Source organism: Danaus plexippus, chromosome 23, assembly GCF_018135715.1.
Source record: "Danaus plexippus chromosome 23, MEX_DaPlex, whole genome shotgun sequence".
Lineage (NCBI taxonomy): Eukaryota > Metazoa > Arthropoda > Insecta > Lepidoptera > Nymphalidae > Danaus > Danaus plexippus.
In genome coordinates this window covers 3,161,473-3,187,009 of record NC_083551.1, presented here as the reverse complement: position 1 = coordinate 3,187,009, position 25,537 = coordinate 3,161,473, and the positions used below count along the sequence as shown (strand labels likewise).

The following is a 25,537-nucleotide window of genomic DNA, read 5'->3' as shown; positions in this document are numbered from 1 at the left end:
TTAACCAGCCAAAACTCTGCATCAGCGCACGAATCGCAGTTAAAAAATTCATGAACAACATAGTGGAAGAGACTATTTTAACTGGGTCTTTCAAAGGTGGAGATGTCCTCATTCCTCGAATTCCCATGGTCCCGAGCGCTACACCGTTTCAATTTAAAAGATTGCAATTTCCAATTCGATCGGCGTTCGCAGTCACACTTATAAAGCTCCAGGTCAATCTTAAGAAACGTGCGGCCTAGATTTGGATGTGGATAGCTTTTCACATGGACTATTGTATGTCGCGTGTACAAGTGTTGGAAAACCAGATAGCCTCTATATCTACACAAACAATGGGAAAACAAAAAATATTGTATACCCATAAGTATTGAAAAATTTAACTTCAATAAAACATACGCTGTCTTTTGTTGTTCACGGTTATGCATGGCAGGGCACAGATGGTATATACACATTATTCGAAAAATCATACGTAAGACAATTTTACTGCACAAACCAGTATAAGTGAAACAAATTAGTATTAATCTTGTTTCTTAAAGCGTACTAATCTCAGAACGTACTTTGAAGGCAGCCCTAGTAGGTTCGTTTCAAATCTGATCAGGTAGAGAGCGGAGCTTGGACGGACGGAAAAGAATATGAAAATATTATAAATGTTAAATAAAAATTGCTTTTCGTATCCGACTATATATATGTAGGTGGTTCAATGTAATGCGTACTCGGGAAAATATTATTATACTTACTTATTGTGTTATCAACTTCGTCTTGATCTTGTTGAAAATAATATATTTTTTATATTATATAAAAATATTATATTTATATATTATATAAGTATAAACAATATTTTTTAAATAAAAGCAGCTTGTGTTATTGAATCTGCTTTCTGCCAGTTCAAGTGTTCTCAAAATCGGCCCAGACGTTTTACAGGCTAGCCGTAACGCACAGACTGACAACGAGATAAAAAGTGTAAAATATATATATCGGTACCTACATCCAAAGGAAATGAATTAAAAAGAGATTATTTGAGTGGAACAAACAAACAAACAAACAAACAAACCAATTTTATATATTTGTATACATAAATTCAAACCAGTTTGATTAAAATGTAACAAATCCTAAAGTATAAATGTAAGGTAATGAATAAAAACATCATTTTATTTTGTGACTCCGTATAATTCATGTTAAATTTCGGTTCACTCTGAAAACTTGATTACAATTTACAAGATACATACCTCGGATCTTCTTTTCTACTTCATTTATTATATAATTTATTATTTACACAAAAAAAAAAAATAACTAAATCAAAACAAGCGAGGGCTAACGATATATTTATCTACACTACGTTAAGACTACGACGTAATTATTACTATTAAAGCGGCTTTAGAGCTTTTTATGAATCAATAAAATTTTAAGTACAAGAAATTTTAAACTATTAAATATGATTTTTCAGAGTTTTTTTTAAAATATTTTTACATATATATATAACACAAATCAAACATTACAAAATCACATATTTTTTATCTATGCCAGTTATTTTTCTATAAAAATAAAATGTCAAAAGTTGATGACCTTTCACATTGACAGTTGCACATCTGTCCGTTATTTTAATTTGGTCGAAACAGAAACGCTAACGTCAGTGTGAAGAGCTTTAACTGGTAAGGAATATAAATTCTTACTCATTAAGGAATTGATTGATTGAATACAGATACAATAATTTTCAGTTATTTTTTTTTTATATCAAAAACTCCTTCAACTTTCATCCGACGGCTCATGATATGTCATGAAGTATTTAATGTACAAAATGTATAAATGAATGGATCTGAAGCCTACAAATAGCGTTAAGTACAAATTACAAAATTCCTATTGATATTTATATTATATAATACTGGTGTAATTTATTTACAGCCATAACATTAATATTAAAGAATTATTAAGTACAGAAGTTTGGTAGAAATAAATACGGTGCGGTAGAAAAGCATTTAATATGTTTCATTTCTAGACTAGATCATGCAATAATCAGATTTCTGTTTTACTATCATTAGATTTTTTAAGGATTTATTTATTATTTTAATATAAAATAAGTATATTTACAATGTTATTTTTTTTTTTTTGATATACATTTATATATTGAGCATACATTCGTTTCAATAATTGTTCAACATATCGGTGAGGCGACGGGGGGCGGTTGGGGCGCGGGGGGAGCGGGGCCGTTCATGAAGGTAGCCTGGTTACCTGCCCAGGGCTGAAGATTTTGTAGAGCGCTTAAAGCGGTGTTACTCTGCTGTTGCGTATTTGGGTTTTGGTAATGCAGCGCCGACAGCGGCGCACCGGGCGGCGGTTCTGGCATATAGCCCTTGCTTAGAGCTTCTGCTTGAAGGGATAACATCAGTCGATTAGCGGCTTGTCGCTCAGCTTCCCTCTCTTCAGCTGTCTGACGCCTGTAACAAATAAATACATTATAATAAACAACCTCACAAGCTTCAGATTGAGTTAGAATGACTACCTATATATTTTGTATCTGTGTTATTGTATAGCATCTGTAGCTGCGAGCAAATGTCAGAAAATTACCGCGAAAGTTTGCAAATTAAAACAATTGTATTCTATTTTAAATGTCTAAATTAGATATTGTGATTAGTTAAAGTAACGATCAAATAATACAATTACAGTAACAGACATCGAATTATATCGGTCATTGGTTAAAACAAATTGTTATACATTTGTAGTTTTGAGACAATTACGTAGGAATACATTTCGACCAATCAGTGTTAATAATAGATTGCGTCCATTAGTGTAGACAAATCAATGACCGCGTAACGAGAACGAAACATAGAAGCTGATTGGCGTAATTAAATAAACAACTATTGTTGTTTTTAATTTGTAACAGCTTATTATGATTTACGTTAACTACTGTCAAAAATAAGTCGCATATTTTTTTAAGTCATAGGCTATTAACAAAATAACTTTGTTATACCCTAAATAGACTATTAATATTTGGTTAAATAAATCTTTGCTATCATATTTAATAAAAATATATATTTTCAAGAGGTTAAGTTCACATTTAAAACTAAAGGTGAAAGAAATTCAAAACATAAATAACCTTATTGGTTGTCACTACGTTCATGTTGTCTTCGATCGTTATTTCGATCATTAGAAGAAATATTTAAAAAAAAAATTCAATTCGTTCAATAAATAAAAAAAATATTTTAAATGCAAATTTCCCATACTCATATATAATTCTACATAGAGGTTTTATTGTATCTCGCATGAGGCAGAATAGAAATAGCCCAAGCACTAGCCACTGCATTACACAGAAATGTACTATAATAATTATTTAAATGTGTAAAACAAAAATGCATACATAACGTTAAACTATTCAAACTTTAAACGACTGTATCCACTCCGACGTTTGAATAATGCATGAGTTTTAGAAATGTTCGAAATTCAAATTGATTTACGTCAATTATACGTATCTAACGACGACAGATGAATTAGTCGGCGACTAGCGACTTGATGGTTCTGCTATTTAACTTACATTATATATCTATCTCATTCTATATGGTTGTTTTGCATACGAGTGAAAGAGAAGGAGATGACATTATAATATGACATTAGACTTTTTAATGTACACTATAACGCTTTGTTAAATTCATCTAATTGTAAGTCGTCTATTATTCTATAACATTTAGAGGTCAGTCCTCTTAAACAAAATTTTTAATAAATATAAGACTTTATAAATATACGAAAATATTTTAAAATTTCCCCGAAGCTCTCTATCATAGATAACCTTCATGGCGCATATTTTAACAGGGATGAATGTTATGATACCAGTTTGAACTGGAGTCAAGCGGGCGCTGGCGGCATAAACTGTCAAGTTGAGCTTTTAGCAAAATGGCGACTGCATTATTTATTACAAAGAGGTTTCACTTTAAATATAAAAATATGTAAATCCTTGGCTTTCTAATTTTAAAAGCGTTGTATATAAAGTGTTTATTATTTACAGCCAATAAGTCAGCTTCATAGATTAAACTAGTATTCGTAAATTAAATTGACATTCAAATTTGAATTATAAATGTAATTCATAGTTCAAGAATGTATTATTACATAAATTGTAATCCAAATAAAGACTTAATGACAAAGGATTCTCAGCCTTGAATTATTCCATAATGACTGAATACCGCAAAACCGTAATTGCTTCAAACTTGGATCCATTTTGCAACTAATCGCGTTTGTAATTTGGAATCGTGATAAAATCTCCGATTAGCCTAGCTCGGATAGACAAAGGACTTTGATATACATATTCAAATTGTTTTATTTGTGTTCATAGATTATAGTAATGTATAATATATTGGCATTTTTTATTTTCCTATTGAGTCATGTAGCCATTTTAAAAAATCAAACTTATAATATTTTTACAGAAAATTAAATATTTTTTATATTTATTTAAAAATGAAAAAAATATGTCATTACAGCGAGTGGCATATTTTTTAAGTGTAAAAGTGAAAGTAAGTGTTAGCCTTTTAAAAGGGGGTGAATGCTTTTTACTTTGAGAATTCGTATGAAATATTAAATAATGAAAATCCTTCAACGGTGCGCTTACCTTAAGTTTACATCGTTAAAACTAAATACGGACCGTTAATAGTTTATCACTGATGGTTATAATGACACTGCCATAGTATATTGACATAATTTTCATTTAATATCTAGATTCCGTTAGCTATGGTCCCATACAGCCAACTGATGTTAAAATTCAATTTAAAAAAAACATATTTGAAAGAAGGCCTTATTTAATATTGGCTGTTTGTAAAGATTTTAAAAAGCGTTTTTTTTTTAATTTATTAACTTTTAGAAACGTTATTATAAATGGTTAAGTTTTTGCTTCGCGAGTTATGCTATAGCTGTTGTTTAGAAATTCGTATGAAGTTGAGTTTTGATTAGCTTACATAATTTAATGGATTTCAAGATAATCTCATCTAAATGCGGAAGAAGATTATAATATGTTCTAGAATTTAATTTAAATGAAATATATTTGAAGTTTATTTAGTGAAAAAAATAAATAAAATGAATATAATGTTAACAGTGCTAAGACCAGCGGAAACAGACGAACGCACACACGCTTCACGGATTATATATTTGTTTTCAAAAAACCTCTTCAAACCAAGCAGCATCAGAACCAACTGCTAATAATTTACGTTCCTGGCTTTGTTTATTATAAATAGTTGCTATTAAATAGCTCAGTAACATGTTATTTTCAAGTGATGCCTTATCGTACCAAGCGCCTACATTAGTAATTTCGTAAAGGCACACACATAAAACCTTGATCATGCTAATTAAGATAGTAACTTACTGAGTGGTCCAAGCAATTTATTAAAATAAACATAACCCTTATTACATACACATAAGGTTCACAATGTCGTTTTAATTCGATGTTGATTTAATATGCAATTTTTAATGCAAAGCATATTGTATTCTATTCCAATGCTATAAGGTGTAGGATCGCATGATTTGGGTTATTTGTATTATAAATAAAGCTTTTAGGCTTGCAAAGATATCGTATTGTGAACTAAGGAGACTCAATTAAAATGAAAAGGCTTTATCGTAATCAAAATTATAAAGGCTTTTGCGGCTGATTAAGGTGTTCAATTTTAATAGTCATTAAGACTAGCCCACATTATACAAATAACGCAATTAATATTTGTTTATATGCAATTTTCTTATAAAAATAATTAAAAAAAAGAGTAAATAAATTAATATTTTTTTAAACATATAAATATGTATGATATATATATATATCATTTCCAACCATACAAATATTAAGGCACCCTTCGTTTACTTAATTTTATTACTCGTCTTGCATCTGTTTTTCATCTAAATATTAAGCTCTGCCCGCTGCTTTACTCGCTGAAATTGCAATCTTTTCAATACATTAACATTACTTGTATTAACAATTGTCATATATATTGAATAACTAAGTTCAGAAGTTACGCTTCATTGACTGACGAACATAAAATATATTAAGGCTTCATAAGATTTGACAGCGTAGTAAATAATAGTATAAATATACCATTTTCTAAAGCATTTGGCGTTGATTAAAGTTAAGTTCAACAGAAACTTTGGTCTTTTGGTATTTTTTATTAAATCTTAAAGACAGTCGTGTTAGTTTAAAAAAATATAACACAAGGATGTCTTTACGGATTTAGCAGAAATTTGGTGAAGAGCTTCTTAAAACCAGGAATCGGATATAACATACATTTCATCTCGCTCGATCGATAAAAATACTTAATAAAATCCAAAATCTGCTCATTTACTGCCACAAAGACGGAACAGTGTTCAAGTCAGCTATACAATACTAAAGTTCGGACGAAATCGGGAGCAAAAACTAGTCTTTTATATAAAAAGACCGCAACAACCAAATCTAATCCAGCACGGTCTATCCTAACATTAAACCGAAAAGGCATGCTCGTGGGGTGTAATTAAAATGGGCGGCGCAACTTATAAATGATTCAACAATGCTAATTGTATTATAGCAGTCGACGATTACATTGTGGGATGCAAGTTTTAATATATTTATATATAACATATATACGGAAAATTAAATAAAATATGTCATCGTTTATTTACGTATTACGTAATTTAATATAAATTGAAACAATTATTTTTGTTGTTGTTAATGTACTGTTAACTGAATATCATAATAATGATATATACAAAGAAGTTTATAATTTCAGTAAAACCCTTTCCCTCTTATAATGTAATTAGATAACACCGACGTGGAAATTTATCGATACTTCCCATCCCTATAATTAGATAAGTGCGGTGCAATTAAACTTCCGTTAAATAAGCCAAACGTTGGAATTAGTAATTTCTGCCTGATTATTTCAAAACTTCCCAACGAACAGTTTACTTCTGGATGAGTCATTGAGATTGATTGCCTGTTTTATGACACAGTTAATAATGTTACCAGTTTAGTTGTTTCGGTAATGCAATTAACTTTGTAAACTTCGATAAGTCATGGGATAATATTGTTCTTATTTAATAAAAATCTAATCTAAATATATTGCTTTTATCTGTAATTTTACTGTGTTAGTATTGTTGCAATGGAAATATTCTTCGAATGAAAATTTTAATTGCTATTGCCATTATAGTTCTAAGAATAATTTCTCAAACACATGAGCAATTAAATTGTATTATATGCAATGTGTAATAACAGGAAGCCTTGTAAAGACGACAAAACAATTAAAAAAATTATAATGTCATTACTGACATTGACAGATACGAACTGTAAATCGACGACTTAAATAGGAATGAAAGTTAATTAAGAAGTAATATTAATTAAATTTAAAGTATTTTTTATTAACGACTAGCAAAGATACATCTAGTTGTGTATATCTTTGAAACAACGTCCCAGTGGTTAGCTCGCTTAATTCAAACAAATTTATGGAAGCCAATTAAAACTGTCTTATTAATTTATAATCTGTTGTAATTTTTTATCATGATGAAAACATTTTTCCACAAGTATCCCTTGAATTATTGTGACAACGGAAATACTGAATGTTATTCTCATTTCCTTTTTTATTTTCACTTTAAAATGTGACGTTGGTTTTGTCTTATTGCTTTTCAAGATTTCAACATCACAGATTCTAATTTGATTTTCCACAAGAAGATTATAATTTTTTTTTATATTTAATCTCCAATCATAATAGTGTTTTCTTAAATATAATCATAATATAATATTATAATTATGAAGTATATAAGTAAAAATCGTTGTTATACAAAAAACTAGCTGGTATATATTATTAATTCTAACAAGGCGCTATAAAAATGTATGGGTGAATGTTACACTCACTTCCCCACTTCAACGTCAATCAGTAAAAGTATTTGTATCGTAATACCAGAGGCTACAAGTAACAATTATCCAAAAGACAACAGGAGTGATACAAAACTCACAAGCGATAATAAACTTTAACACCTTCTCATAGGATATAAAACAACTAAAGCTAATACAGATCTCACTAAAGAAATTCAAAGTCCAAATGAATTTCGACTCTATGTAAGTATACATAAAGATTAATTTAAAACAAACATCACATCCCCTAATTCGAGTTTAATATTCACTTACAAAGCAAAGAATTACAGTAAGAAATGAAGCAGGGATGTAGTAAATAAATAAACCGCCCTCGATTGGTTTGTACGTGACGGTTGGCATTCGATTTGCGAAGTCGTTTTACGTCTTATGTAGAGACAAACTGAGTGTAAATTGATTGTACAAGCTTACCCTCGAAGTTAGCTTTATATTTGAATAAACATTTAAGCTATGTAATATATAAATAGTTATGAATTGCGAACAATACGAAGGACTATACATAAGTAATTCATTTTTATATAATGATGTAATTTTCACTGACTTAAAAGTAAACAAAGGAGAATTATGTTTTTATGATGATAGTGATATATGAATGTCTTTTAAACGGACTTACTTGTTTTAAAATATTTTATTTTGTTATTTATATTATATAAATAATGGTCTTGTAATATGAGTAAAAATGTTTTAATTTTATTCTTTATCTTATTTAATTACGGACATACGATTTAAGATCACAATAAACAGATAAGTTTAGCTCGCAGATGCTTTTTTAATACTCTGCTATTATTCTAAGAGGGTTTAACAACCTATATAGTTTTTAACAAAAATTGTATTGAACTCATAACTTGATCTACTTCATTTCATATATTTCGATCTTAAATACCTATAAGTATTAAAATATGAATAAAACTAATATTTTAATACTGCAACCGTGATCCCGTCTGTGGGATTTGTCTCGTCTGCCCGTGATCCCGGTTGCTGCAAAGTAACCGAAACGTCGGGAGTATGTAGTTTTAACCAAAAATAAAGCACGCGTAGTATAATACGAAAAATGTTAGTTTCATTTAAATAAATACTCGCGAAAGTAATAGATCTCATTATGAAAATATAGTATCGTGTACAAAAATGTCTTTTAAAATTTATTTTAAATAAAATGTTAATCTTAATTGTAAATATAATGATACAATAACAAACCAGCATAAGGCTGAGTCTACATATTCACGTAGAAACATAAAATAAGCTGAAGAGCCAGTAAAAGAAACGAGCAATAAAACAGCGAACAATACGTGTAAAGCGTGGGTTCTATCTTGTTAATAATTGATGTACCAAACTGCCGAGTTGTGTTCCTCATACAATATTTATCTCCCCACCTTCCCTGTTACCGCCTATATATAAATAGAAATTTGACTTTGCCTTCATTTTTTTCTCCCTTCATTTGCATTATGGTTTAAAGATGTTCAACTTAAAGTGCGATTGTCATTTATTTTATATATACTAATATTATGGAGCTAAAGAGTTTGTTTGTTTGTGCACGCTTATCTCAGGAACTACTGAATGGAAATTAAATAATGGTTAAATTAATGGCAAATAAATTTAGGCTATACAATTTTTATGCCATTACGTTCAGATATTTAAGTATTGTTTTTCTTAAGTTATTCCATTAAAATATAAACATTATTTTTAATAGGAACGTGTTATTGTATAAAGTCCAATGTTGATTAATGAGTGTCGTTTAACGGAAAACGGTATCCCATAGATAAATTATTTGTATAAAATTTTAAAAAGTTTTATCACAAACGGTTGTTTTTACTACGTTTGTTTTGTTTTATGTGTGCATCATATATAAGAGTTTTATCGATGTTGGTACATTGCCGCACAAGAATCTTTTGAGTTAGCTTAAAAATAGGTAAAAATTTAAAAGGTTGATTGATTGAAATTTTATTTACACATCGATGGCGAAAAATTTTTGGACGTATCTATTTTAATTGCGACTTTGTAATTATAGATTTAATTTAGAGTCGAATCTCGACCAACATCTGGACATATATTCCGCCATATTGGATCCCGCATGACGTCATATATTAAATAATCGTAATTCAACGACCGATAGCTCTAAAACTGAGATACAAAATTCCAATCATATAACAATGTTTAATACCAACATTCTAAATAAACTAAACAAAAATATATATATATATTTAAATTTAAAAAATAATTACTATCAAAGACAATTAATATATCACATATACACAATAACAAACTATGTTAAAAAAATCCTAATAATCCGAACGTTATTATAATAAGGTAAAATATAAATCATAAAAAAAAAAACAAAAGAATCTTTTCAAACATAAACTTTACATGTATGCGATTTCTAATTTGTTTCCATGAATATTTATGTTCTGGTTCAACAGCCTGAAGGATCACTCAGCTGGCGTAATGGACATCACTATGTTAATGACAACCGACCCGTTTAGATAATATCATGAAATGGCGACAATTTATCTTCATTGACGTATCAAGAAATGATTTAAGATGTTTTTATATTGAATCTATTAAACGATCCCATTATATTAATACGTGAAGCCGAAATTTATATATTTTTAAGATAATTGCGATAATGGCGTGATTAACAAAATCAGTTTGGAATATGAGCGCGTATTTTTTTTTTGTTTATATGAGAAGTACATTGTAAATATATCGAATTATGAGATCTGAGACTTTCGCGAGTATTCATTTGTATAAAATTAAAATTTTCGTATTACCACGTGTCTTGTATTGGTTTAACTACACACTACCGACGTTTCGGTTACTTTGCAGCAACCGTGATCACGGTCTAGTTTATAAATAATAGAATGACGCGTAGCAATCCGAAAATATTAGTTTTATTTATATCAAATAAATTTAAATAAATACAACAGTCTACAAACACTTTAACATATATGTATATAGTATGTAAAAAAATTTCAATGTATGTCTTACAATTCACTATATACTAAATTGATTTGTATATGTATTTTTCGTTTTAGACACTGGTGAAAATATCAATGGAGTCTTCCAAAAAAAAAACTTTTATTCTATAATACAAACTCTTTGTTATTTAGAGTATTCAAAATTATAACAAAATGCTGACATTGGCACAATATTCAACTCCAATGTTAATTAAGGCATGGCATAAAAAAACTGTATTGTCATTAAATGTCAAACATAATGACATTTCTATTGTACTGTTATACTTGATACAATCATTTAATTAGACCGTTCAGATTCATGCACCTAGTTTTATATCGATTACATAAGTCAGTCATTGAAAATTTTCATTTATTGCTTAATATCTATTTATGTTCTTGTATGAATATAAAAAATGCATACCATGAGTGTTCCGCTAACTGCGATTGCAATCGAGCGTTAGATCAGACGCCTTAATACAAGTGCATCAACGATTTAGCGATGGGTATAGCGTTTTTATTAACTAAAACATAGTAATGATGTTTACATCGATTGTGAATAAAAAAAAGTAGTTGATTTAGAATTTCTATTCGATCAACGTAATTAATGAAGGTTTACGGAATCTTTCTACCTAATTACGTGGATTGAACTATTTCTAATTCGTATAAGGATAAAAGACTTGAAGCTCTGAGATATAAATCTCGATATATTCTTACTTAATATACCCTAACCCTTTTCGGAAAGAGGTTTTTAATATGATAGATTTTGTTTACCTTGAAGATCAAGTGTCGCAAGTATTAATAATAAAAATTTTAAACTAAAATATTATGTATATATATATACATATATATACTCACGACATAAAAAATATATGTTTATTTTTTTTGTCCTGTTAAGGTAAAATAGTATTACCTCTATCCTCTATGATTAGAATTTATATTGAATTAAATTCAAGCAAAGAAACCTCGTGATATTATATCAGACGTCAGCTAAAATTAACTCAAATATCATCAAGATTGGAAATAAAATTCAGAAAACAACTGAAAAATATTAATATAAAAGCCATAGATATAATTTAAATGATTAAACATTTATTTAAACATTTCAAGTATCATTGAAATTTGTTTATATTGACTATGTTAGAAATAGATTCGTATCTGAACAAGATACTGTTTATACATTCAGATTTTATGGAAATTAATGCGAGATACAAGTATAGATTAAATACTATTGACGTCTTTGTGATTCTTTATCGTAAACATCTTAAATTTCTTTATACGACTCAATTTTATTCTTTTTTTAGATTATAAGTTCGTTTATTGCCAGTTGTCGAATTTGTACCAAAAAGGTTTTATTAAAAACAGCTGATTACAGTTTTCATATAGCTTTGTATGTCACTTTGAACATTTACACCTTGACTTGACTTGACTCAAAACCTTAGTATAAAATAAGTTACAACCAGTGACACCATTATCAAATCTCATTATAATCATTATTAATAGTGGATTCTAATATTTTAAAAAACAATAACATTGTGCATTAATCAAAAAGTTTTATCTTTACTTTTAATAAGTAACAACAGAACAAGCAGCGATAAACCACCATTAACACGGCTGGTTAATATAAAAAGACTTCTGATATATAGCTGCGTTATCAGAAGCTTTCAAACCTTTTTTTATACACAGCCGACGGTTTTCACTTTCTATTCCAGCTGTGATTTTAATAATTCATATTATTTTATATAAATCCTTAGTCCGGTTTTGATAGTTCCTTTTTTTTGTCTATTCTGAATTTTATTTATTTATGGCCAGTACTTAGCATTTTAGTGTGAAATAAAGAGAAAAAATGTAACATAGAGCATAAATCAATAGATCGTGTTCTAATAACAACCACAGAGTATAAATGTATAGAGTGCGCTCAAACAAAAATATTCCATCGGACAATATATCACGTTAGTTTTTTGTTGGCAACGGTGGCATGGCGCCGTGCGTATCGCGTGTTATCGGCCCCGAACACAAACACCGCTTGTCCATTAGACGGTAATCGGTGATGCCACCACCATCGAGACTTGCATTGTCTCACAGGGTTACGGAATTTTGTATTGAAATTGCGTTCTATATTTAATTTTTTTCATTTGTTCACGTGTAAGCACCAAAAAGTTTGGTATGTTTAAAGTATTTATACTTAAAAGTTAAGTATATTGATATACAAAGTTAAGGTTTTTTATTTGGTTTAAGGGGGGGAGATTATAATTTTATATGTATTAACATTTCCACTACATTCTAAATATATATAATAATTAGGTGTCTATCAAAAGTGATCAAAGCAGATTATTAGATTTTATGTACGCTAACAATAATTAGTGTATTACATGGTTAACATTCCTGAACTTTTTTTTTTATAATAAGCAAATAGGTCACATATTTGTTTATCATTCATGTTGGTTTAAAATAAGTATTTTCGTGCTTAAAACAATCGTAACCGGATAATCTCCGTCTACTGATCTCTCATTCAGATAAACACGACATGTTAATAATTTAACCCAAGTATTCAAAATGAGGTGTTCAGGTTAAAAATATAATATATCACACTGATTGAATTTCTTAGATTAATTCAAATTATAGAACAATTATAGGTGTATAAGAACGTTATTAGAATCATAATACTTTGAGTGATTATAGTATATGTTTACTCAATCAAAAGTACCTACTGAAACGATTTTAATGTAATTTCCTTAATTTTACTAGCAGAAGCTGGATGTTATGGTCTTTTAGCTTCACGTTTTAAATATATTGACTATCAAAAAATGTTTAAATGCATTTGTGGATATTTTTAATGTTATTACAACAAATTATCGTCTAATATAGTTTTGCTGAGATTTTGATTTTGAATGTTAATGTAATTAATATTATTCGAAAAGGGCACATATCAGTTAGGGCTGGTGGCGTAATCTATATACTTATACCAAGTTCGTATCGTCGCATATGCAGCGTTAACAGTATCAAACTCATCTTCTCATATTAAAGTATTTCCTTACTTTAAGTGTGAAACATGAAACATTGAACATTTGGTATGTAGTGTGTTGAAACTTGTGCTAAGCATACAGAGATAATTTTTCATAATATATCATTCATAAATCTTTATATACAATATTTTAAAATGAAATACTATGAAACGATCAGCTGTTATGTAAGATATGAACCCGTTGTAAGGTTTGTCAGTTCAAAAAACTGCTAACCCTTCGTTATATTCCATTATATACAACTATGCGATGAATAAATTTTATAAAGATCTTTATTAAAACATTAATTACATATAATGTCCTGACATTTGATTATTGAAAATTTAATATATTAAAATTAATAATTAATTAATTAATAATTAATTAATTTAATCTGTTGCAAATTATTTATTTGTCCTCTTAATATTTGTGACTCGTATCATCTTATCTTATCTATTATCTATTATCTTAATGGATCTCTAGTTTAGGTAAAAATATCATTGTTTTTATTATTTTTAAATAAAAAATAATAATCGAGATATATAACAATGCTATGTGTCTATCACGTAAGTATTTTTTTTAATAATTTAAATTAAATGTAATTTTATATTTCTGTACAAATAAATTTGAATTTATTTAAAAACGATTTCATTTATCAAATGCAAAAAATGTATTCCTTAATATTTTATTATAATTGTTTTCAAACATAAATTGATTTTTATAATTGGCGAACTAAAAATATTTCCGTGTCAATATTACAATTTTAATTCAAGCGGAAGTCAATTTTATCTTATATATAAGAAAAATATAAATAGAATTTTTTTTTGAGATATGGAAAAAGATGTCACGTATATAGGATTCTTTCGCCGTTTTTGTTCTTTTCTAAATATTATAGCTCTGACTTATATACAAAACTAAGTACTGGTTGTAGTATTAGATTTTTAAGGTATAAAAGGCAACATGTTAATCATCAAGTTAAAGTTACTATTTACTAATGTTTGATGTTTAATTTAATGTTCTCTTCTAATTAGATCCAATCCCATCATCCACTACTTTGTAAAATGAGTATAAACTAAGCTGGCAATACAATAAAGGTAGGTATATATATATATATATATATACATTAACGTCTGCTTCTATGTCAAAATGTACATAATATTTATCTTCGTTTACATATATTTGGATCATATAAATGTATTTTGCACATATGAATCCAGAGTTCCTAATAATAGAAAACTAAAAATAAAAACTCTCTTTAAAAACCTTCAGTTGTCTAACCGACTTCAGAAAAGTGAGACGTCGTCAAGTCATCTGTATTTTATAGCATCACATACCTCCATTTCGTTCGTCGGTTCTGGAACCATGTTTTCACTTGGGCGTCCGTCATTTTCAAGGTTTTGGCTAGCGAGGCGCGTTCAGCTGATGCGAGGTATTTCTGTTTGTGGAATCTCTTCTCCAGTTCAGCTATCTGCATCCGAGTGAATGATGTTCGAGGTTTCTTTCTCTTAGGAGGTGTTCTGTTCTGATACGGGTGACCAATTCGTCTCGTTATAGGAAATGATGCTGGAAGGACATAAAAAACTATATATATATAATGTGAAAAATTTATTTGACTTTTATCAGTTTTAGATATTCTGATAAATTTTTAATATGCCTATATATATTTTTTTCTCACACCGCTTTCGTAAAATTCATATGAAATAACATCTGAAAACAATGGGATAGTGTGAAATTCGATTAAAATCATTCATTCATTTTTTATGTAAATTCTTATTGTAATTTTTAAATTCAGTAAAATAACATTAACATTAAGATCAAGATTTATCAGAAAATTCCATCAGCGCCATTACAGATATAACAATCGGTGTATATTAAATCTTATCTTTGTAATTGAAATCACGACATAATAGCTTTGAATAATCTTACAAAAGCTATGAATAAATAAAGTCATCATTAAAACGTAAATAACATGAACAACAATCAAATCCTTAATAAAACTGAAATTGTTATTGGCAGATAACCGCAAAAAATAACGTTTTTAAAATACGAGGTAATTGTCAGTTGGCCATATTGAAATTACAGCAAAGATGGCGGAATGATTACGCTTTTAAAATTTGAAATTCAATAAATTGAAATGGCCGAGTGTGATTGGCTCGTAATAGCTAGTGTTTTCTGTATCGATTTGCATTAAATGGCCCGTGAGATGAGATCATTATATTAAATATATTGCAACAACAATACATGCTGACAATCTGTGCCATATTATATTACTGTCTTTATAGCTATTAAATATATATAAATTAAATTTTGTTTTTCTATAACCATTACGTTATAATATTCAGTATTTTCATCACATAATAAGGAAGTTATGAAACATATTGTGTACCTATAACAAATTATGGTATAATTTAAACAAAAAAATGTAATACGTCAAATACGTATTCAATAATTGGTATATTTACATACAGCCATTAATGTATCATGCCAGTATTTTATTTGTTTTTTTTTTTTCAAATGAAACATTATTAAGTGGCGTGCTCTCATTGGTTGAACATCATGTAATGGTTGGTTCACGTGACCGCAAATTGTCCACCATTTGCGAGGGAAACTAAACGTACAAACGAATTATATGTACACATTTGTATGTATTATTCATTGTAGACATGATATCATTACTCAAACTGATATATATTTATATTGCTCGCTTCAAATTTAATTTATAAACTCTTTCTGAATTATACCGCCTACATAAAAACTTATATACATGTGAGTAGGGTCCCCTAACAAGATTGTGGCCCTAATCCACTTACGGCGTATGATTCATGCGTGTACATTACGTTTCAGAACGTTAAATATTGCTTACATTGTAATAGTAGATTATTTAATAAGTGACATTAATTATAAAAAAAATATAAACAACAATGGTAAATTAGAATCTGTGATAAATCTTAACCAATTATCAAATAAACCATTTCTTATGAAGGATTAGTTAAAATGTAGATGAGTTTATGAGAAAAATTAAGAAACAAATTAGCAATGAAAGGTTTAACCATCGCGAAGGGAGACCTTTATAATATTATCCCTAACCCAAATCCTTTACCCTCAAGTCAAAACGAATTTGAAATATCATTTAAATAAGCTTCATCCCCATCTTAATATCTTAAAAAGTTATAAAAAAATTATATTATAAAGCAATTTTTCTCCAGCACACAAGATTTTTGAACGCATATAAATGTTAAAAGAAAAATTTTCATCAGAAACTGTAATCAAATTTATTTACTACTATCACATTTTTATTCAATAGCTTTTTTACGAAAACAGATTAAATAAAAATAAAAACACAATATTTTAGTATGATAACAGATTATAAATAACGATATATAAAAAATATTCCAGCCTTCCCATATTTCAAAATTTTAACGTAAATTTCTCTCATATTTATCGTGAGGGGGAAGACGGATGCCTGACGTCTAATTGGGCGCGTCGCTTGGGATTACAGGAAGACATTCCATCATTCCAATAGTCTTATTTGTCCGCGCCTGAACACTCATATGATTTAACACCTGGCAACACTACCGGATTACGTTTTTATTACAACATATAAAACCTTTTTTGAGAACTAACGTATCATATTCCACGTACCTATTCCTAATTCAAAATGCGTCTCGAAATCGGCCCGATTGGTTATAAATATTGTAACGAACATCGAAAACGAAAATACGATGGCGCGACGCAACAATTTTCAATTACAACGGACAATGGTCGGTGGAAAAAATGACCGGACAAAAATCTCATACATATTACACGAAACAGAGATACCAATCCCCGCTAGTAACTGAGTTCCAATAAAAAATTCAGCGGTTGAAAGCGGGATGCAATCGGAGCTTAGCTTGCATTCAGAATGCATTCGGACAAAGGCGGGCTTTATGATCTACATTTAGTGCTACCATTTAGAATTGCGATGAAATTTAAGTTGAATTTTATTATACACTCAAATTTCTGTTTTAAAATCTATAAACTTTTCTATAAGAAGGATATTTTGTTTCTAATAAGGAAATAAGGAATTAAAGATGAAATGGTACTAGGCAGTGCTTTGCGTGACGAAAATATGCTGTCAAATAGAGTATGTCATAGAAACGTCAAATCTAAAAAAGATATTTGACATTCCAAACAACAGTTTAAAAATCCGAATTATAATGAATTTTTATGTAGATTCACATAAAAATTACGTCACTGCTTTATTTTTTGTTTCTCCCGTAATACAAGTGATATTCTGGAAGCCAAATTACTAAATGTGTTCTGTGAGATAATATTATCTGCACGCATGTTATTAAAATGGTCACCGGTCACACGAATTAACCTAAATGGATATCTCGTCTTATGAAAATTAAACTTAAACGTCGTCGTAATAAGACTTCTTTAATGTATGTAACAATTATTTAAATTATTCTTAAGTTTCAAGTTTCGATGTTGTCTGAATCGAGGTTGTGTAATATAATGATTTTACATTAAAATATAAAGCTGTGTTAGATTTAGAGAATTCTTGCTAGCTTCAAGATTTTTTTAAACGAAATAAAAATTGAATATTATAAACTATTTTAGGTACTTATTAATATTAATTTAATATATTTCGGTATAAAAAAAAAAATGTTTTCATTACCTACTCTTTGGGTCACAAGAATGGAAACGGTATTACTAAAATTTATTTTAGATTATAATTAAAATTTATTCTATTTTTTTTTTATTTTCTCCTTACCTACAATAATCTTACTTATCCTAGAATTATTTATAATAATACATTGCCCCATATATATACATATATTATATAATATCTAATTCAAATTGTAATATCTATAAAGCACATAAATCTATATATAGATATAGTTAATATTTTACGTTGGTATCCCACGTCTTCTCGTATATTTACACGTTTGAAATATGGCGGCTTTTATAACCTCTCACATTATGGATTGGTCGTAAAATATATCAGCATACACTTTATGGGGCATAACAGCATTGACATTGGAATTGAAATATCAGAAATATATTATTTCTAAGTAAAATTACTTATTAGAACTACCTATAGTACCTACCTAATATAAAGTATATCAGAATGTTTATGAACTAATACTTTATTGTAGTTAATGTCATATATATTTTTTATTAAATTTTGGTAATATTACAAGTCTATTTAACATCTTTTTTACCTTATAATAAAGTAAACAAAAGTCAAGTCGAAAGAATTTACGTATACATCCAAATTGAGCACAAAAAAGGTTGCATGGTACGTTACATAATCTCCTTGGTTGTTCACACGTGAAGCCGATATCATCGGATATATCCGCGCGTCAAATTTTCATAACAGCCTCCCGGGAAATGTGAGGAGAGGCATATTAAAGTCGTGTTTTAGTGTGCCGATGATTTTGCGGGATTGCCATCTTTATTTCACATATAGATACATATAATATATAACATACAAGTTATTTCAAATTATATGTACTATGTTTGTTTATGGTGAATCGAAATGTGTCTGTAAGTTAATAAATATAATGATTAAAGTTACGGACTTTGCTATTGGCTTGAATGAATTTTCGAGTCCATCATATAAACCCAGTAATGCATTTAAGTAATTCCTATTGATTAACATATATACCGATTTATTTATATATTTGTATTTCGATGTACAGATATAGATATGTATTTCAAAACGTTACCGTCGGAGTCGAGATTGTTGCTTTTTAAACATTGTACCCTACACATTAATATAACGAATACAATGTAATATAAAATTCTTCGTATATTTTAATAGAAACATAATAAGCGTTTCTTTCATTAGATTTTTTTTTTTATTAAGTTTATATATGAACGTAGGTTCAAACTGTTGTTCGTTTTCAAGTGGATTAAATAAAGCCCAGGGTTCACTGATGAGTATATGATATGATTAATTTAAATTGGTTTAATCTAATATATATTTTAAGGCAATAACATTTAATTTTGTAATAAAAATTATTCACTGAAGTGATATTTTTTTTATTTAAAATCTTAGATTGAATAATATTTTTTTTTTCAATATATAAATATGTATATGAAATGAATTGTTTTGTATTAGTATTAGTTAATAATAATATAATTTAAATAGGTCGAACACTTTAGATTTACTTAATAAAGTAAGTATTTACAAGTGTACCTATATCATATATATTATTCTTATGGCAACATTTACAATGCTTGATAAAAAAACGAATACTTCTTACTTCTTGAGCAATTATTAGGATTTGTTTTTCCGTACAATTAACGTTTCTATCTGCAAAGGCTGATTCGAAAGTTTGTTCGTGGTTACCGAATAATTTTCTTTGTAATGTTATAATTGACCATTATGCCGGAACCTGTGCCATATAGATCATTTTTTTTTAAATTAAATACCTTGAACGTTAGAAATGAATTTTACGAAAAAGGTTGTATAGGTTATTATAATATCATACTGTATGGATTGTCATCATTTTAGTGGAAAATAACTAAATTCTTATTTAATTTGTTTTTTTTTTTGCTCTTAAATATTTTATATATGCGGAAATATATAGATTTATTATAATTACCTTCCCAACAAAGATTATACAGATAAAAATATTAATATGAGACTCATTCGAAATAAAAAAAATTATCGAAGTTATCACTACATCTCAGCTATTAACGTAATTTGATACGTTACTATTAAACTTTTTATAAAACGACCAAAGATACAAGTTTTTTTTTAACAGATGCTGTCATTGATTGATACGGCAATAAAATGTTTATCTCTATAGATAATAATCTCTGGTACCAGGTTCTGGTTGCAGAATACGAAGATAAGTCATAAAAATAATATGCCTTAATTAATAATTTAAATCTATAGAACTTAATTTAATAAAAGAAAAAATCGTATATTTTTATAATCATTATACTAGTTTTTATAGGATATTTTAGTCTTCATCATTGTTTTACATTCGATATAAAAATATTCGCAAATTATTATAAATTATGTGTTATTTTGTTTTATTAAAAAATCTATTTAATAAATATTTACCTCGCACCGTAGTTACCAAAGCTGTAATATAACATCTATCTGTATGACAGTGCCCTTATTATTCCTACAGTAATATATTGTATTGGAAAAACTATTACTTTAATTAAAAATCTTAAAGGAAGTATCAATACCAATGCAAACTAGATATAAATAAATTAAAATATTCAAAAAACGAACGTCACTCGTTATGTTAAGATCGCTTACTAGATAAGAGATGTGAAAAAATTTAATTCTTTCAACTCAATCGTTATCTATAAAGAATAATTTACATTTTTATAAAAGCAATAAAATCCTTATATTGCTAAATTTCACACATTATTATTACATATATATTATATATGAGGAAATAGCTTTATTTACTGTGTTTAAGAATAATACCTCAGTTTTTATTACTGAAGATAGCGATTATATGAAAAAAGACATTTTATTGACCAGTATTATTATATATACCAGTATTTATTATACCAGTATAATTATATATATATATACATATATATAATTCTAGAGTTCGTGTGTATGTCATTGAACTCCATATCGGCTGGACCGAATTGAATGATTTTTTTTCATATGTTTAGATTCACAAATCAGCCCGAAAGGTTGCGCCGCAGTCTAGGTTATTTAAAATGTGTAAAATAAAAAATTCTCCAATATAGGCTGCTATGGGTGTTGTTTTAAAACATTATGCTCCAGCGGATCTTGTCTAATATATACGTTTGCAGCATTGGATTGTTACTTTTATAGTGTTATCAGGAAGTGGTCACGTCATCGGTTTATTCAATGTTCGTGAAATTGATCGTACCATCCACAATATTCTGAAATATTCAAGACTATTTATAAAAAACGTATAATAAACTACTTAATATTATTAATTTTTTTTTTAATATTATTGTATAATTGTATACAAGTAATTCTTTTGACGTTACTTATAACATTATAAACACCTCTTAACATTTATATAACATTACATCAATATTTATGACAGCATTTTTTTTTTTTTTGTAAACTCAAACGTGAGAACAATTTTAACACATATAAATTTTAAAAAATGTATAAAAGATTAGTTATATTTTTTTTTATGATTTCTGTATAGCTTGCGACTCTCTAAGAAGGTTGCATAACCAACAACTTTCTGCTTAAAAGCCACTAAGTGACAATAGAAACCACAATTCGACGGAAACGCAGCCATTTAGATACGCTCTGGATCATTTTTATAAAAATTATCGTTCACACTGCTCTCTAGAGCACAATAATGCGTAAAATTAATAATTTTTTATACAATTCAAATATCTCGTCCATACATATTGATTATTACGTAAAACAAAAAAAAAAAAAATCATCCCAAGACTGTCACTCAAAATGACAGAATTTATTTTTTATTTGCTCGTTCTTATTTGTATTCCGTTTCATATAAAACCTCTTATATTCACCGGAGCAGTTATTTAAATGAAGCAACGAAATTTAACACAAGCATTTAATTTGAATAACCATTAATTATTGTAATTTGTCTCATAATCTCAGTTTATTTTAGCGCTGAATATTCGAAGACCAAATTTATTCGAATATTAATATTTGTGAAATCAATAAAATATATATTTTTGAACCTAGAATATTAATTGACCTTTTTATTGACAGATATGTAAGCGGAAAAAATAAATGTATAAACCGAGTTTTATTTAATATTTTCACTATGTTACATAACGTATTTTTTATGAATATGGCATAATAGATATCCATTACTTATTCTTCTTATAATTAATAATTACATATTACAAAATTACATTACAGTCGAATTATTGGCGTTAAAAGATTAAGTCCATTCGCGTTCTGCCTCATCTCATCACTGTTTCGACTTACACATCTACCTACTGGGAATTCTGAGACCCAAACTATTTACCTACTCATTAGCTGTGACCTACATTCATCTTATTTTTGTAAGCAATAGTTCAAATATTTCAACCGTAACAAAGACATAATAACAACTTTAGTAAAAAATAAATAAATGAAATTTAACTGACAATGTCTAAAAAGACGGTTCTTAATTTTTCAGCCATTCGACAAGTTCATAGCATTATAATTCAATAATCGCGCTCCTATACTATGTTTTAATATCTTAATATATTATACAACGTACATATATACTATATTTGACACTATTAATTTAAAATTTTAGTTACAAAAATCAAATATATTGAATAAAAAAAACAGAATACAATAAACATGATTGCTCAATAAAAAATAATATCTGTCAAATTATTGGCGCTGAAATGACAAAGGTGTTTTTTTTTCATCACGACATCAGTATTTCCGACGCTTCTGTCTCAATTACAGAGTGGACTTCCTCAGTGCGGGGGGTCGCAAAAAATACACAATTTCACCCACACGGCCAATTTAACAGGTTTGATTTTTTTTTGCAACAAAAAATGTTGTTTGTGTACACTGAGTATTATATATTGTGAAAAGAGGTTTATATCAAAGGAGATCCTAATGACAACAGCGTTCATGTTATTTTCATAGCTCTGGGATTTTCATTACTTTCATTCGAATATTATTTATATAAAGTTAAGTATATTCTAAATAAAAAAAAATATTATTTATAATGTGCGGAATACGTATGTTATCATAAGTTAATAAATTATAACTCGTTTAATTGTAGATGTTAGGTAGCTAATTATTATTTATTTTATATTTTATGCAAACTTCAATTCATATATCAAACATATGATATTATAATAAAATAAAAATATCATAACAACTTTCGGAAGTCGATAACTACTAGTTTAAAGCAGGTTTTTTTATAAGATCAAATAAATTAGTCCCAAATAAGGCGACGAGCGGCGCGACAAATTACAGGCGCCTCCAATATCACCTCCACAAAGAATCCAAAAAAAAAAACCATAGACATTTCACCCGACACCGCTTCTTTACGATGATGACTACATAAAACGGACCTTATTTTTTCTTATTTATATTCCGTTCCGAGTGAGATAGGATTTACTTGGTACTTAAACAGATTTATCGTTTCGAGATTAATTTCAAACCTAAAATGGTATTCGGTAAAATATTTTATTGACTGTGTAATACATGAAAGTTGAAGTCAATCACATATCGGAATTCAGAGGTTTTGTATTAGGGCGAATTAAAATAATAAGTATGCATGAATAAAATATAATTAACTGACCGTTTAATCTGTCTTTCACAACTTGATGGGCGAAGGCTGCAGCAGCCGCTTGTCTCATCGGATCGAGGGCTACGCCCCACGCTCCCAAAGCCCCCAGAGCTCTATGTGCTGGCACCCTGACAACTCCCGGATTACCCGGGAATCCATAACCAGCCCCCAGATTTAAACCGGGCCGCAACAACAAACTCGAGTTAGGATATAATCCCGGGTTATGGCTGAAGTTCAACGCTAGACCGGCTTCCTTAGAATCGTCCTTCGCTCCTTCAGACTCCGTATCTTGGTCGCTTCTATCATCACTCTCTCCTGAATTCCTCTTATCAATATCCTCGAACTGTTTACCCAACAAACGTGATATGCTGAAAGGTAAATTTACCCTCTGCTGGGTATCAGTCAGATGGTCGGGGGGTGATTCTCTGTATCTCTCGTTGTAACTATGTATCGAATCTCTATCTGAAGCGATGCTTCTCTCGTATTGACCTGATAGTCTACTGTCAGAGTCAACATTTATCTCCTCCTGATCATCATCAGAATGCACAGACGACATCTTTATAATACACTCAAGTTCACATACAATACATGTTAAACACTAACTAATATGATAGGAACAAAAAACAAAATATATAAAACGAATATTATAAGTCGCGATATACGAAATGTTCCAATCACCGTCGACGTTATAGTTAGAACACAAACGGCTCAACTATGCCCGCTGAGTTCAACACTTACCGACAAAAGCTTAATGCGATTTCCAAACATAAAAACTCGTTTGGACTCAGTAACTTTAACAGAACGGTTGGCTCTACTCTGTCCCGCTCAGACGAATCCCCCCATATAATACAAGAACATACAAATTTTGACTTTGAAGTGCTCGAAATAGAGTCCATTATTCCAAATTAAATGGATTCAGTTATAACTTTATATGGCAACACACAAGGATGTGAACACTTGAAAGCGGAACGGCCAAAGCGAGACCTCAATATGCTCTCCATCATATAATAATGAGAGAGACAACAGAATTTCCATGAGAGGGCGTGTTCTTGAAACTCTTAGTCCATTTAAATCGAGTTACCTGACAAATGGTGTTTATATTAGGGGGGGTGATGTTAGGAAACTATTTTTGAATCTTTTAAGACAGTTAAATTATTTACGTGAGTCCGACCGAGCTCCCATAGACAATGCACTTTATAATAAAATAGATCCCAAGCATTATGGTCATAGATAAGTAGGAATAATGTATCGCTGAAGATAGCTTGTTTATTGTATTGCTTTGGACATTCGGAGTGCCAAAGGCTGTTATGGTATGATAAAGCGAATATGGAGTTGCTTTACCTTATAGATATTTGAATTTGGAATGAATTCGTGTTCCGAATTCAAATTAATTATTCGTTCTTCAAGATAAAAGGTCCTTTATAATGTCATTGAGGTTTAACGTATCTGACGTATGACGTATTGGTTTTCATCATATAGACTATTTATATTATTAATAACGGGTTA

General features: G+C 28.9%; 1 protein-coding gene across 1 annotated transcript; it reads right to left on the bottom strand.

Annotated features, from left to right (window-relative positions):
* Positions 1 to 1,143: 1,143 nt before the first annotated feature.
* LOC116774979 (T-cell leukemia homeobox protein 2) lies at positions 1,144 to 24,757 on the bottom strand. Its single transcript, XM_032667768.2, has 3 exons — positions 24,044 to 24,757; positions 15,137 to 15,365; positions 1,144 to 2,429 (listed from the first exon to the last, which is right to left on the bottom strand). The coding sequence occupies exons 1-3, from the start codon at positions 24,585 to 24,587 to the stop codon at positions 2,147 to 2,149; spliced, it is 1,056 nt and encodes a 351-aa protein (XP_032523659.2). The 5' UTR covers positions 24,588 to 24,757; the 3' UTR covers positions 1,144 to 2,146.
* Between the last annotated feature and the right edge of the window lie 780 nt (positions 24,758 to 25,537).